The sequence below is a fragment of the Amblyraja radiata genome, chromosome 2, assembly GCF_010909765.2.
Source record: "Amblyraja radiata isolate CabotCenter1 chromosome 2, sAmbRad1.1.pri, whole genome shotgun sequence".
NCBI lineage: Eukaryota > Metazoa > Chordata > Chondrichthyes > Rajiformes > Rajidae > Amblyraja > Amblyraja radiata.
In genome coordinates this window covers 72,795,852-72,810,555 of record NC_045957.1, presented here as the reverse complement: position 1 = coordinate 72,810,555, position 14,704 = coordinate 72,795,852, and the positions used below count along the sequence as shown (strand labels likewise).

At 44.7% G+C, this 14,704-nt stretch overlaps 1 protein-coding gene across 8 annotated transcripts in view; it reads left to right on the top strand.

Moving 5' to 3' along the window:
- Positions 1-14,704, top strand: part of relch (RAB11 binding and LisH domain, coiled-coil and HEAT repeat containing) — a 127,288-nt gene that overhangs the window by 7,791 nt on the left and 104,793 nt on the right. For all 8 annotated transcript variants that reach the window (XR_004416640.1, XM_033048925.1, XM_033048935.1 and 5 more), the window contains exon 2: positions 10,624-10,713. Coding sequence is in view for 7 of the 8 variants with exons in the window: in XM_033048925.1 (XP_032904816.1) it covers positions 10,624-10,713 (90 nt within the window). In the remaining variant the exon portion in view is untranslated. The remainder of the gene's footprint in view (positions 1-10,623; positions 10,714-14,704) is intronic.

The window sequence follows — 14,704 nt, the reverse complement described above, 5'->3', positions numbered from 1 at the left end:
GACAGTCTGTCCTATCCATGCTTCTCATAATTTTATATAATTCTACCAGGTCTTCAGCCACTGACAATCCAGATAAAACAATTCAAGTTTGCCCAACATCTCATGAAACCCAATACCCTTTAATGCAGGTACACAAAAATGCTGGAGAAACTCAGCGGGTGCAGCAGCATCTAGAGCGATGGAGATAGGCAATGTTTCGGGCTGAAACCCTTCTGCATTCTGTCAATTTTTTTTCTGAGGTAACTTGAGCTGCACACAATCCTCCAAATAAAGCCCAACCAAAGTCTTATGAAGATGCAACATGGCTTCTTGACTTTTATACCCAATGCCCTAACTGCTGAAAATGAGCATAACATGCCATATGACATGATACTGACTTTAAGCATATATGTTACTCGTGCTTTACAAATTTTCAGCAAAGCCTGCTACTTTGGTTGTGTAGGCTTTGCCTCTTACTACCTCCTAAAGGAGGCATTTAATTAATATTACAATTAAGTAACACTCTTGCAGACAGAAATAAAGACCATAATCATTGCAGATCTAAAAGAATGTGCAGATCTTTCAATGATAGAACAGCATTTTTCATTGATCTTATTAGTTACTGTCGGGAAAACAGATTGAATTTGGTGCCATCTTATTCGCTATAATTGTGCATATTTTGCCATCAAATTGTTCAGGTACTGCGCACACACACATACACCTGCGCACATACACACATTTAACCGCAGGACTTCACTATCTTTAGTCAAATTCTACCGTCTTCCATTGCTGCAGTCTTCTGAAATCTGAACACAGCCTTTCCATATGGGGAAATACTGGCCAGCATAACTCTTCATCTGTGTTGTGCATTAAATATTTTAAATAGTGGATACTTTCTGCGACTGCATCAAAGTCTGAAGAAGGGTTTCGACTTGAAAAGTTGCCTATTTCCTTCGCTCCATAGATGCTGCTTCACCCACTGATTTTCTACAGCATTTTTGTCTACCACAGAATGTTCTTTTGATTTTTGCCTGAGGCTTCAGTGATAGTGCTAACTGGTTTGGTTAGTATGTAAAGAGATGGTTATGTATAGACTGGGTTGAGTTCAACTTCAATTTTGCAGTTAAAAGCAGTAAATCTGATATTTTTGTGTTCGGACTTCAAGAATAGAGTATAAATGTGGTTGTTGTAATATAAATGGGTAATAAATTGATTTTAAATGTGAAAATGTCATTTTTTCCTTTAAGCAACTGAGCAGGTAGACAAAAATGCTGGAGAAACTCAGCGGGTGAGGCAGCATCTATGGAGCGAAGGAAATACGCAATGTTTCAGGTCGAATCTGAAGTGGCAGAATTAGTTTAGATTTCGAGCTAATGATCTATCATCGTGTCTAGATTGTGGCCAACCCAAGACAATCAGGGAGGAGCAATCATTAATCCAAACGTTCGATTATTTGTATTAAATGAAAAAGCCTTAAGTGTTCCATATTGTTTCCTGAGGTTTGGTACTTTCAAAATAACACATAATTGTCTTGGTGCGATTTATGTGATTAATACTTTTTTCGTTGCAAGTGGTTTGAAAATATATGTTCAAATTTATTTGTATATGGGACGTTGTAGCCATGACTGAAATCTGGTTAAGGGACGGGCAGGACTGGCAGCTCAATGTTCTGGGGTACAGGAGAGACAGGGGTGATGGAAAAAAGAGGTGGTGGGGGAGGGGGTGTTGCATTGTTGGTTAAGGAGGATGTCACTGTGTTGTTCAGATGTGACATTACGGACTTTTTGTCTAGTGAGCCTATATGGGTGGAGCTGAGGAACAAGAAAGCGATGATCACCTTGTTGGGGGTGTACTACAAACCCCCGAATAGTCAACGGAAATTAGAAGAACAAATTAGAATAACAAATGATTGCAGACAGCTGCAGGTCAAATAAGGTTGTTGTAGTAGGGGATTTTAACTTTTCCAATATAGACTGGGAAAATCATAGCGTGAAGGGTTTAGATGGGGTGCAATTACTCAAATGATCAGGAGAGCTTTCTTAAGCAGTATGTGGAGGCCCCCACAAGTGAGAGGGCAATGCTGGATCTAGTATTGGGGAAATTGGGAAGGTCAAGTTAATGAAGTGTGTGTGGAGGAGCCCTTTGGGACCAGAGACCACAATTCAATTAGGTTTATGATAGTTATGGATAGGGACGGAGAAGGTCCACATGTTAAAATGCTCAACTGGGGTAAGGCCAACTTTGAGGGTATGAGAGAAGGTCTCGCTCAAGTTTACTAGAGCAGGTTATTTGAGGGGAAAGGAACATCGGCCAAGTGGGGTGTTTTTAAAAGTGTACTGAAGAAAGCTCAAGATGTGTATGTCCCCCTTGGAGTGAAGGGCAAACCAGACAAACGCAAGGAAGCTTGGCTGACGAGGGAAATTGAGACTTTAGCCAAAAACAAGAAGGATGCATGGGACAGTTATAGGCAGCTGGGATCAAGTGCATTCCTGGAGGAGTTTTGGGAATTAAGGAGTAAACTAAAAAAATAAATCAGAAGGGCAAAAAGGGGCCAGGAGATAGCTCTGGCAGGTAGCATTAAGGACAATCCCTAAAGATTTTATCAAAACATAAGGGGGAAAAGGGTAACGAGAGAGAGAGAGAGAGAGAGTGGGACCTCTCAGGAATCAAAGCGATCACCTCTGTGTGGAGCCACAAGAGATGGGCAATGAGTATTTCTCCTCTGTATTTACCGAGGAGAAAGACAGTAGGACGGAGGAAATTGGAGCAGTCACTGGAGGTGTCTTGAGAGCAGTCAGGGTTACCGTCGAAGAAATACTGAAGGTACTGTCGTGTTTGAAGGCAGACAAAGCTCCAGGGCCTGATCCGATATATCCGAGGACATTGTTGGAAACTAGAGAGGAAATTGTGGGAGCCTTAGTTGAAATTTACGAGTTGTCCTTAAATGCAGGAGAGGTGCCAGAAGACTGGAGGGTGGCAAATGTTGTGCCTCGTTTCAAGAAGGGCTGCTGGGAATATGCTGGGAACTATAGGCCAGTGAGCTTAACATCTGTAGTTGATAAGTTACTGGAAAGGGGTAGGATATACAGGCATTTGGATGGGCAAGGGCTGATTAGGAACAGACAGCATGGTTTTGTGTCTCAGAATGTTTTTTGAGACTTTGAAGAGTTTCACGTGTTGTAGAAACACTCAGTTTAATATTTAAATGATACAGCTCAACAATTAGTACAAAAGGGCAAGGTGTGTGTTAACATGTTGACTGAAGTGAAGACTAGCTCCGTCATCCTCTGCACCCCGCCACCTGTTCACCCAGGTCGGTGTTGATTGGTCGGTCCACATCACGTCTGGTCCACGCGCGTGTTCGAGCTCGACGAACTACGGTTCGAGACAAAAGTGGTTCGGTCCGCCACATGACCCCCCCCCCGGAACCGGAGTATCGGAGGCAGTTAAGCTGTCGACTGAGGCAGCCTGATCTTTTGTATGTGCCTCCTGTGTTCGGGGTTGCAGCTGGTTGAGGCGGGGTTTGACCGTGATGGTGGACGCCCTCTGCGGCGGGGTTGTGCTACCTGCACTGGTTAGTCAATGTCCAATTGTGCCGGATTAAGACGGTCCACGGAGACAGTCTCGTGTATGCCGCCCATGACGATGATGAAAGCCGTGGCGTCGTTTTACAGTACTCTGAAGGGTCCCTCGCAAGGTGTATGGTGGGAATCTCTGCGAAGGAAGACTTACTGGCAGGCCTGGAGATCGGGTGGGACTTGAGACCGTGTTGGGACGTTGAGACTGGAGAAAGCGCCCCCATCTCACGGCGGCGCGTCAGCATGATCGTGGGCGGTTCTTGATGTCCACGCGCCGCCGGGATGAAGTTCCCTGGGACCGTAAGCTGGGCACCGTACACCAGCTCGGCCGAGGAAGTTGCCAGGTCCGGCGGGGCAGTGCGTATACCTAGCGTGACCCATGGCAATTCATCCATCCATTCTGGGCCCGTGAGCCGTGCCTTGAGGGATGTCTTTATGTGCCGGTGAAAACACTCCACCACTAGGCCGTTTTCTTGCGGGTGTTAGGCCGTTGTGTGGTGCAGCTTAGTGCCAAGCAGCCTAACCATTGCTGACCACACCATGGAGGTTAACTGCGCACCTCTGTCAGAGGAGTTGTCCGGCGGCACACCAAAACGGGCGATCCAGTGGGCAGTGAGGGCACATGCACAGTCGCAGTGCAGGTATCCGAGAGCGGGACAACTTCCGGCCATCTCGTGAATCTGTCCATGATGGTGATGAGGTGGGTGACACCTCTGGATGGAGGCAGCGGTCCAACAATGTCAACGTGGATGTGGTCGAAACGCCAGTGTGTCAGGACTAAGGTCTGCAGCGGCACCTTGATGTGTTGCTGAATTTTGGAGTTTTGACTGGATGCACGCTCTGGCCCAGTTGCCAACCTGTTTGTGCAACCCATGCCACATGAACTTGGCTGCCACCAGTGCCTTTGTTGTCCGGATGGAAGGGTGAGGTAGGCCATGAACCATGTCGAAAATCCGGTGGTGCCAGGCAGCGGGGATGATGGGTCTTGGCTGTCCTGTAGCACATCGCAGAGGAATGTGGTGTCAGCGGGCCTGAATCACACATCCTCCAACAGCAGGCCCGAGATAGCTGTGCAGTAGGCGAGCATCTCTTCATCCTCTCGCTGGGCGGCCGGCAAGGCCATGTAGTTGACACCTGGGGCCAGAGCGTGGATGGCATTGATGGCGGTGCGGAACAACGCATCTGCGACCTAGTTGCTCTTGTCTGCAATGTGCTGGACGCAAGTTGTGTATTCTGAGATGTAGGCCAGGTGGCGCTGCTGTTGGGCTGATCGATCAGACACTTTGGCAAAGGCAAACGTTAGTGGCTTGTGGTCGGTGGAAGCTGTGAAATCCCTGCTCTCGAGGAAGTAGCATAAATGCCGGATGGCCAGGTAGAGCGAGAGAGCGAGAGAGAGAGAGAAAGGAGCACCCGGTCGAAAGCGCTGTATTTCTGCTCTGGGGGAGTCTCTGATGATGACTGAAAAAGGCGAGGGGCTGCCAGCTGCCATTGATCAGTTCCAGCCCTCCGCCACGGCTGTGCCAGATGCGTCGACTGTGAGAGCTATTGGTGCTTTGGCCCATGGATGTAACAGCATCATTGCCTTTACCAGCGCCTTCTTGGCATTGTTGAACGTGGCCGGGAACGTGGAGTCCCTTCACAGTACAGGGTTTGGCAAACTTGCGAATGACCTCGACCTTGGTCGTAGCGAGACCGCTCTGTGCTGGTTGTTGTGGTGGCGGAGGAATTTGATGGAAGCAAGGCCAAACTGACACTTGTCCAGGTTGATGGCCAGGCCATGCTTGTTGAGCCTCTGGCAGAGCTGCCGGAGGTGTGCGCGGTGTTCCTGGCGAGAGCAGCTGGCAACAAAGATGTCGTCGAGGTAGATGAACATGAAGTCCAGCCCACGGCCCACAGTGTCCATGAGCCGTTGGAAAGCTTGGGCGCCGTTCTTGAGGCCGCAAGGGATGCGCAGGAACGGGGTGATGAGGGCTGTCTTGGGGATGTCATCTGGGTGAACCGTAATCTGATGGTAGCTGCGCACCAGGTCTATCTTGGAAAATACCTTTTTACTGTCCAAGTTTGCCGTGAAGTCCTGGATGTGAGGGACGGTACTGGTCAGCTGCTGTGACCTCATTGAGACGGCGGTAGTCCCCACAGGGTCTCCAGCCCCCAGACGCTTTGGGGACCATGTGAAGCGGGATTCCCACGGGCTGTCTGAGTGGCGCACAATGCCCATTTCCTCCATCTTGCGGAACTCGTCTTTGGCCAGTTGGAGCTTGTCGGGGGGCAGCCTGCATGCGCGTGCCTGGAATGGTGGTCCGGTGGTGGGGATACGGTGCTTCACCCCATGCTTAGGGCTGGCCGTTGTCAACTGGGAGTTATGATGTCAGGGAAATCGGCCAAGATCCTGGTGTACTCGTTGTCGTCTTGATCCCTTCGTACTTGTTGTCGGCTGGTGGCTGGCAAAGGTAATCTATGAGGCGCCTGGCTGCTTCCTGGTCCAGCGCACTGACCACGTAGTAGTACTTGGTGGCATCAGCAGTTATCTGGCAGGTGTGTAATTGTGCTTTGGCTTGTTCAAACCACACTTGGGGCTGTGATGTCCAGGTGGGCAGTTTGAGTGAAACTCCGTTCTGCTGATCTGGGTTGTTTTGGATCATCGGGGTCACCACTGAAGAGGTTCACGTGTTGTATAAACACTCGGTTTAATATTTAAACAATACAGCTCAACACACACCTTGCCCTTTTGTACTAATTGTTAATTTGTTGACTGTGAAGTGAAGACTAGTTCCATCATCCGCTGCACCCCGCCAGCTGTTCACCCAGGTCGGCGTGGATTGTTCGGCCCAGATCACGTCAGGTCCACGCGAGTGCTTGAGCTCGACAAACGACGGTTCGAGACCAAAGAGGCTCGGCCCACCACAACGTGACCAAAAAGGTTGATGAGGGCCGAGCTGTAGATGTTGTGTACGTGGACTTCAGTAAGGCTTTTGACAAGGTTCCGCATGGTAAGCTGCTCTGGAAGGTTAGATCGCATGGGATCCAAGGAGAGTTAGCCGAATGGATAGCAAATTTACTCCATGGAAGGAAGTAAAGGTGGAAGGTTGCTTCTCAGACTGGAGGCCTGTGACTAGTGGTGTGCCTCAGGGTTTGGTGCTGGGCCCGTTACTGTTTGTCATCTACATCAATGATTTGGATGAGAACATACAGGGCAAAAGTTAGTGGTTTTGCAGCTAGTGAAGATGGTTGTGAATGATTGCAGCAGGATCTGGATTGATTGGCCAGGTGGGCGGAGGAATGGTTGATGGAATTTAATACAGAGAAGTGTGAGGTGTTGCATTTTGGGACATCAAACAAGGGCTGGACTTGCACAGTAAATGGCAGGCCTCTGGGTAGTGTTGTAGAGCAGAGGGATCTAGGAGTGCAGGTGCATGGTTCCTTGAAGGTTGAGTCGCAGGTAGAGAAGGTGGTCAAAAAGGCTTTTGTCATTTTGGCCTTCATCAGTCAGAGTATTGAGTATTAGAAGTTGGGAAGTCATGTTGCAGTTGTATAAGATGTTGGTGAGACCGCATTTAGAATATTGTGTTCAGTTCTGGGCACCATGTTATAGGAAAGATATTGTCAAGCTTGAAAGGGTTCAGAAAAGATTTACGAGGATGTTGCCAGGACTAGAGGGTGTGAGCTATCGGGAGAGGTTGAGTAGGCTGGGTCTATATTCCTTGGAGCGCAAGAGGATGAGGGGTGATCTTATAGAGGTGTACAAAATCATGAGAGGAATAGATCGGGTAGTTGCACAGAGTCTCTTGGCCAGAGTAGGGGAATCGAGGACCAATGGACATAGGTTCAAGGTGAAGGGGAAAAGATTTAATAGGAATCTGAGGGGTAACATTTTCACACAAAGGGTGGTGGGGGTATGGAACAAGCTGCCAGAGGAGGTAGTTGAGGCTGGGACTATCCCATCATTTAAGAAACAGTTGGACAGGTACATGGATAGGACAGGTTTGGAGGGATATGAACCATCCGCAGGCAAGTGGGACTAGTGTAGCTGGGACATTGTTGGTTGAGTTGCACCGAATAGCCTGTTTCCACACTGTATCACACTATGACTATGGACAGAATAAAATTTACAACAAATGAATCACTTAGAGAAAACATTTTTCAGCAATTTCAAAGGATATTACCGTCGTAGAAAATCAGATGTATAGGTGAAATCACAATTGCAAATGAATGGCTTTCACCCTTTTGATAATATCAAAAGTATCGAAAAATCTTGCATGAGTAGAATAACTTTGGCCTTGCTTATTTAGGTTCCTTTGGCAAAGTACAATGCTTTAATTTGAAAGGCATGGTTTATATGGAGTGATTCCATTATATTTCATCTTGATTTTTGTATTGTTGAGCATATTCTACTTGTATAGGGTGATGTTGTTGCTTTGGCAACAAGTAGGTTGCTTGGAAACTAACAGAAGATAATCAGCATTTGGATTCAGCAAGAGTGCCTCAATTTGACAGATGTCACACCTGAATCTGGGAACAATAATGCTTGTACAAAAATAAAATCTTTCCACTTTTTGCACATTGAGTGCATAAGGATTGTTTCAAAATATAAATTTGACAAATTGCATAACCCCCTATGATTCTCTGCAAATTAGCATTTTTATATTCTATGAAGGACAATAAAATTGTGTCGTGGCATTGTGTAATGAATTTCAAATTTTCTGCACCCTGCTGTGTCCCCACCGGACACTGGCACCAAGATTGCTGTCCACAAACAGAGAAAATCAGAGTAGCTGTCATACCTGGCTAGTCTTGTGCAATATCATTGACATGAGTGGAGGTGTGGTAATTGTATGGAGCAGAGCGAGTGAATGTATCCTTCTGGAATGGAAACGCATATGAAACAACAGAGAGCTGGTATTGTGAGAAGCGCATTAAATGCTATTGATTTGGTGTGGCATTTTTATATATATTTGTAATACCTAATCATACTTCAGAAATGGCACCCAGCACAACAAGCTTTAGTGGTGAGTGTTAGTTTTCCTAAGCTGCATTGCCAATACTTTGTAATTGACTGTAGATGCAAAAATAAAATCTCTGAGCAAGAATTAATTTTTCTTCCCCTACCCCAAGCTACATGCAGAATTTTGGTGCAGGTTTCTTATTTTTTATTTATATTTTAATAATTATTATTATATTTGACAAAGTGCATGTGAGATGTCTTGGACATAGGTTGGGAGGGATTGGACCAGTGGGATAGGATGGGGTCGAGGTATGTGGAAATTAATTCAGTGGGACATGAACAAGCAGAAAAAATGGGTCTGCCAGGGCAGGTTTGTTTGTGCATTTTGGGGAGGAGATAAAACCGGGCCGTGCGGGGCTAGGGAACAATGTTTGAGGCTTTGGAGAGCAGGGAGCCGGAAGTAATGAAATCAGACATGGTGTGTGATAATAAGGCCTGGTGCTCGTCTGTGGGATCATGGTCCAAGGATATGTAGGAGGAGATGTTTGAGAGTTGTCGTCTGGCCTCAGCCCTTGTCTGAAGAAGGGTCTCGACCCAAAATGTCACCCGTTCTTATGTCTCTCCACAGATGCTGCCTGTCCCACTGAGTTACTCCAGCAATTTCTGTCTACCTGTAGAATTTTGTTGCTGGATAATGGATCAGATTTATCATAGCTAAATATAAATTAGAGCTGTTGTTGCAACAAGTGTCCTGCACCCAGTCTCCAGAGACCTCATCCTATGGGTTTTTTCCCCTTGCTCCTGCTGAGATACATTACAATTGTATTTCAATTGGTGCCAGTGACAAATCAGCAAATATTCCCCATAAACTGATATTCGGCCAATTGTCGTTGGTCTGGATTCTGCATGTTGACCAGACCATTTATCTAAGATAAATAAGTTAACAGTCCAGTGATTCCGTTCTCTCCAATACAAATATTAGCTTTACAATTAATTGACTTAATTAATTGATTTGAAACTCCGCGGTTACACGTGGGATTTGACTCGTCCCTAATTAATATGTCCATTAATTTAACCACTCAGCAAGTCTTTCTGACAGTTTACTCAGGATTGGTTTTTGCCTAGTCCTAGTTGACTTTACATGGTGTAATTCCTGCTTCTCTCTGAATATTACCAAACATTTTTTCATTGAAGATTATTTTCCCTGCAATATGCATGGAGGGGAAATACAATAAAGCAATTTGCCTTAGGAAGGTTAAATGTTCCCTCATGTTGAGATGCTTTAAAATAAGAAATGTCCAAGAAAACAAGGTGAGGGCTGCTTCGTCAGTAACTGAATAAGTGAGCATTAAAAGGGTTGGAGGGGTTTTGCGAAACAAGCCATCAGTTTTATTGATGGTACAGTGATGGAAGACCATAAATTCCTGTCTTTCACATTTACTGAGTCACAACATTGAATATGGATAGCTTGTTCGAGTACCGAATGAGAATGCAGAAATGGAGGTGAGAGATGGTTTGGATTGGTGGTAATGATATTATTTACAATACTCTTCTCAAATGTTATGATTGTGTGTATTTAAAACCTGAGGCCATGGTTAGATGCATTGCAGAATCACCAATGAGATGTTGGAGCACAATATGTTGTTTAAGGGGAGAAGTAGTAAAGAGTTGCCATGTAATTCTTTAAGCTCAGGTGTTTGATGAGTGATCCAACTGGAGTAAAGGGATTCTTCAGATGGATTGGAAAAAAGTTCTTCTGGTGGAATCTCATTTGACTCCTGCCATCGGGAAGAAGATAACTAACGTCCAGGTTCAGGAACAGCTTCTTCCTGACTGCTATTAAACATTTCAACCTCCAAATAGGCTCAGATCTACGTAGATTTGGGGGGCATTAGTTTTGTCTTGTATACATCTTGACTCCTGAAATTCAGAATTGAAGAATAAAACCCTAGAATGTTTACAGTTGGCAGTGAAATCAGAATATTAATACATTTTAAATAGTGGCAACTATTAGCACCCTTCGTAAATGACTATCCCCAGAAAAAGCAACAGCTAGTTGTCAACAGATATAATGAAAATCAAAATGAATCTGGTTCTAAAATCTCACTCCTCTCTCTTTAATAGATCGAGCTGGCAGTATAAGCACTCTAGATTCTTTGGATTTTGCTCGGTATTCTGATGATGGAAACAGGGAGACTGATGAGCGTTTGGCAGGTAAGCGCCATTTTGCTGGTCTTGGCATAAACTTGTAGAATGGCTTGGATCACTTCAGAATTATAGCTGGACAAATCTCTTAAAGTTATGATTAAATTGTATCCAACAATGGGGGAATAAAAGTAAACTACAGTTTTAGTAGTTTTACTAGAAAACTACTAGTTTTCATATTGCAAACCAGCATTGGAAATTGGTATTGAAATCAACTGCATTTGTATTTTGCACATGCAGAGGTAGTTGTAAAAGACTGCTTTCTAGTTTTGAAGAGAAAACTGATATTGCTCTGCTCCATGAAATGAATTAAATTTAGTGAACTATCTCATTTTTATAATTTACCAAGTTGTATAATTTGCATGTTTAGGTACCAGGGGTTTGTCATGAAGTTAAGATGCTGCTCTGTTCCTCTCTGTCAAGTGCCATGGCGTTTAATGCTAATACAATTTGAGATCAGTTAGCATCATATGATTTTTCAAAATTCCCTAGCATCTTTATTCACAAAATTTTATAAATGAGCATTTTTAGCATTGAGATATTGTTTCCTGCTTGAGAATGTGTCCTTCTGTACAACAGAATTTATAGTCAAAACTGGAGATGCTGTTAGTGCTGACTTCCTCAAAATTAAAACTGCAAAACTTCCATCCTGCTTTGTTGGTGTTGCTTTATTCACCATAGCGCACCTAGGATTCCTTCCTTCGGTTTCCATTCCAGCACGGGGCTCATTTTAATTTGATCTGAAAATATTTGGGATGTATCTAAATTATTCCAGTGATTTTTAGAACCTGCAATAGCAAGTTTCCATGTTATGGACAGTGCACCAAAATCATTATTTCCAAATAGGACAGTCATATTAATAACTTTATAAAGTTCAGTTTAGTTTATTGTCACGTGTGCCATAGGTACAGTGAAAAACTTTTCTTGCATGCTGTCCAGTCAACAGAAAGACAATACATGTTTACAAATATGTATTTGTACAATTGAGCCCATCGATTTACTATCGCGCCCTTTACAGTGTATAGATACATGATAAGAGAATAACGTTTAGTGTAAGGTAAAGCCAGCAAAGTCCGATTAAGGATAGTCCGAGGGTCACCTATGAGGAAGGTTATAGTTCAGCACTGCTTTCTTGTTGTGGTAAGGTGGTTCAGTTGCCTGATAACAGCTGGTGGAAAAGCTGTCCCTTAATCTGGAGGTGAGTGTTTTCACAATTCTATACTTGCCTGACGGGAGAGGGGAGAGAGACACGGTTACATCCCACTCAGCATGAGGCCTCCTACCTTTTGAACAAGATAGACACAATGCTGGAGCAACTCAGCGGGACAGGCAGCATCTCTGGAGAGAAGGAATGGGTGATGTTTCGGGTCGAGACCCTTCTGAGTTACTCCAGCATTTTGTGTTTATTTTCGATTTAAACCAGCATCTGCAGTTCCATTCTACATATCCCTTTTGAACAATTTGATCAATATCGTAAAGAAATAATATTTAAGTAGCAGTCAGATCAACAAAAATTGCAAACCACCAAGCCACTTTTGAATACCCTTTTAGTGTAGTAGGAACAAAAGTTAATTTCTAGTATCTGTTCTTCCAGCCTTTCGTGATTGTTTTTTACATGTAAATTTATTATTAACTTGACGACCCGTGGACCCGTTGGGTCCACCATTGTGACGCCAGACAACCCTGTTGTGATGCCAGTCAAAATGGCGATCTGAAAATGGCTGCGGGCATGGCAACCCTCCCCCAACTGCGAACGAGTGGAGTCCCTGTTGTGACGACCCATGGACCCGTTTGGTGCCCGTTCGCACATGCGGATATGGGCAATCCTCCCCCAACTGCGCACGCGCAGATAGTGGGCCCGGCAACCCTCCCCCAATAGCACAGACACGGCTGATGGGTCCCCGTTGTGACGCCAGAGATCCCCGTAGTGACATCAATCAAAATGGCGATCTGAAAATGGTGGCGGGCCCAGCAACCGTCCCCCAACTGCGCACGTGCGGATACTGGGCATGGCAACCCTCCTACAACTGCGCAGGCGCGGCTGACGGGGCCGGCAAGTGGGAGAGCAGTGCCGTTCACGGGAGAAAGTTAAAGTAAACACACACACACACGTGCACACACACACAGTTTAGTTTTTGAACCAGTGAAATTGAGAGATGCAATAAATTTCAGTTATGTCGTGCCTAATTTATGAAAATACAGATGATTCATCAAAGATAACACTGCTGATGCCGGAAGCACACAGAGTCAGCATCAGGCTCACCAGGTGCTGATTCCTGCCCTCCCTCTAACCACACTAAGTTCCCGCCTTTCCTTGAAACATGATGGATTCACTGGAAAAATGTTTGCACTAGTGAATTAAAAGTACTGGCGTATTAATTGGAATAGCATCCAATGGTCCAGGATATCTACCAGTCCAGCTCCACCAAAATCGCAAATGTGCCAGTTTACTAGAGGTTTAATGTATTCAGTTTAAAATATCTTATCAGGCTATAACATTACAAAATATGTTGTCTACCCAATTGAAATAATGTTTTAGAAAATAGGTGCAGGAGGAGGCCATTCGGCCCTTCAAGCCAGCACCGCCATTCATTGTGATCATGGCTGATCGTCCCCTATATAGAAACATAGAAAATAGTTTTATGTGACCTTAGCAGAGTAGTTTGTGGTAGATATATTTAGCTGCTTAAAATGGATCACTAGGTGTATATTCACTCTATCTGACGATGCGTGGCTTTATACAGTTGAGTGTAACTATAAAAGTAGTAATCTGACAACCAAAAAGATACGAAACAGGAGCAGGAGTGAGCTATTTGGATCTGTTCTGCTATTCAACAAAATCACAGCCGCATGCCCTTTTTTCTGCCCTATCCTTATTTCCCTTTATTCCACGGACAGATCATTCAGCCCCCCACACCCACGCCAACCATAGGGCGCACATCTGTATCAATCCCATATTCCAGGACTAGGCTTATTACCTCCTTTGGACGACTTAAGTGGTCATCTGGACACGTCTTAAACGCTGTGAGTGACTGTGCTTGTGCCACTCTTTCCAACAGTGCATTCCAAGTATTCACCACTTTCTGGGAGCAAAACAGGCCCTCGCATCCCCCTCAATGCTCTGATTTATAAAGGCTAGCATACCAAAAGCTTTCTTTACCACCCTATCTATATGAGATTCCACCTTCAAGGAACTATGCACGGTTATTCCCAGATCCCTCTGTTCAACTGCATTCTTCAATTCCCTACCATTTACCATGTGCGTCCTATTTTGATTTGTCCTGCCAAGGTGTAGCACCTCACATTTATCAGCATTAAACTCCATCTGCCATCTTTCAGCCCATTCTTCCAAATGGCCTAAATCACTCTGTAGACTTTGGAAATGCTCTTCATTATCCACAACACCCCCTATCTTGGTATCATCTGCATACTTACTAATCCAATTTACCACACCTTCATCCAGATGTACATGACAAACAACAAAGGACCCAACACAGATCCCTGAGGCACCCCACTAGTCACCTGCCTCCAACCCGACAAACAGCCATCCACCATTACCCTCTGGCATCTCCCATTCAGCCACTGTTGAATCCATCTTGCTACTCCTGCATTTATACCCAACAGTTGAACCTTCTTAACCAACCTTCCATGAGGAACCTTGTCAAAAGCCTTACTAAAGTCCATATAGACAACATCCACTGCTTTACCCTCGTCAATTTCCCTAGTAACCTCTTCAAAAAATTCAAGAAGATTAGTCAAACATGACCTTCCAGGCACAAATCCATGTTGACTGTTCCTAATCAGACCCTGTTTATCCAGATGCTTATATATATTATCTCTAAGTATCTTTTCCATTAATTTGCCCACCACTGAAGTCAAACTAACAGGTCTATAATTGCTAGGTTTACTCTTAGAACCCTTTTTAAACAATGGAACAACATGCGCAGTACGCTAATCCTCGGGGACTATTCCCATTTCTAATGACATTTGAAATATTTCT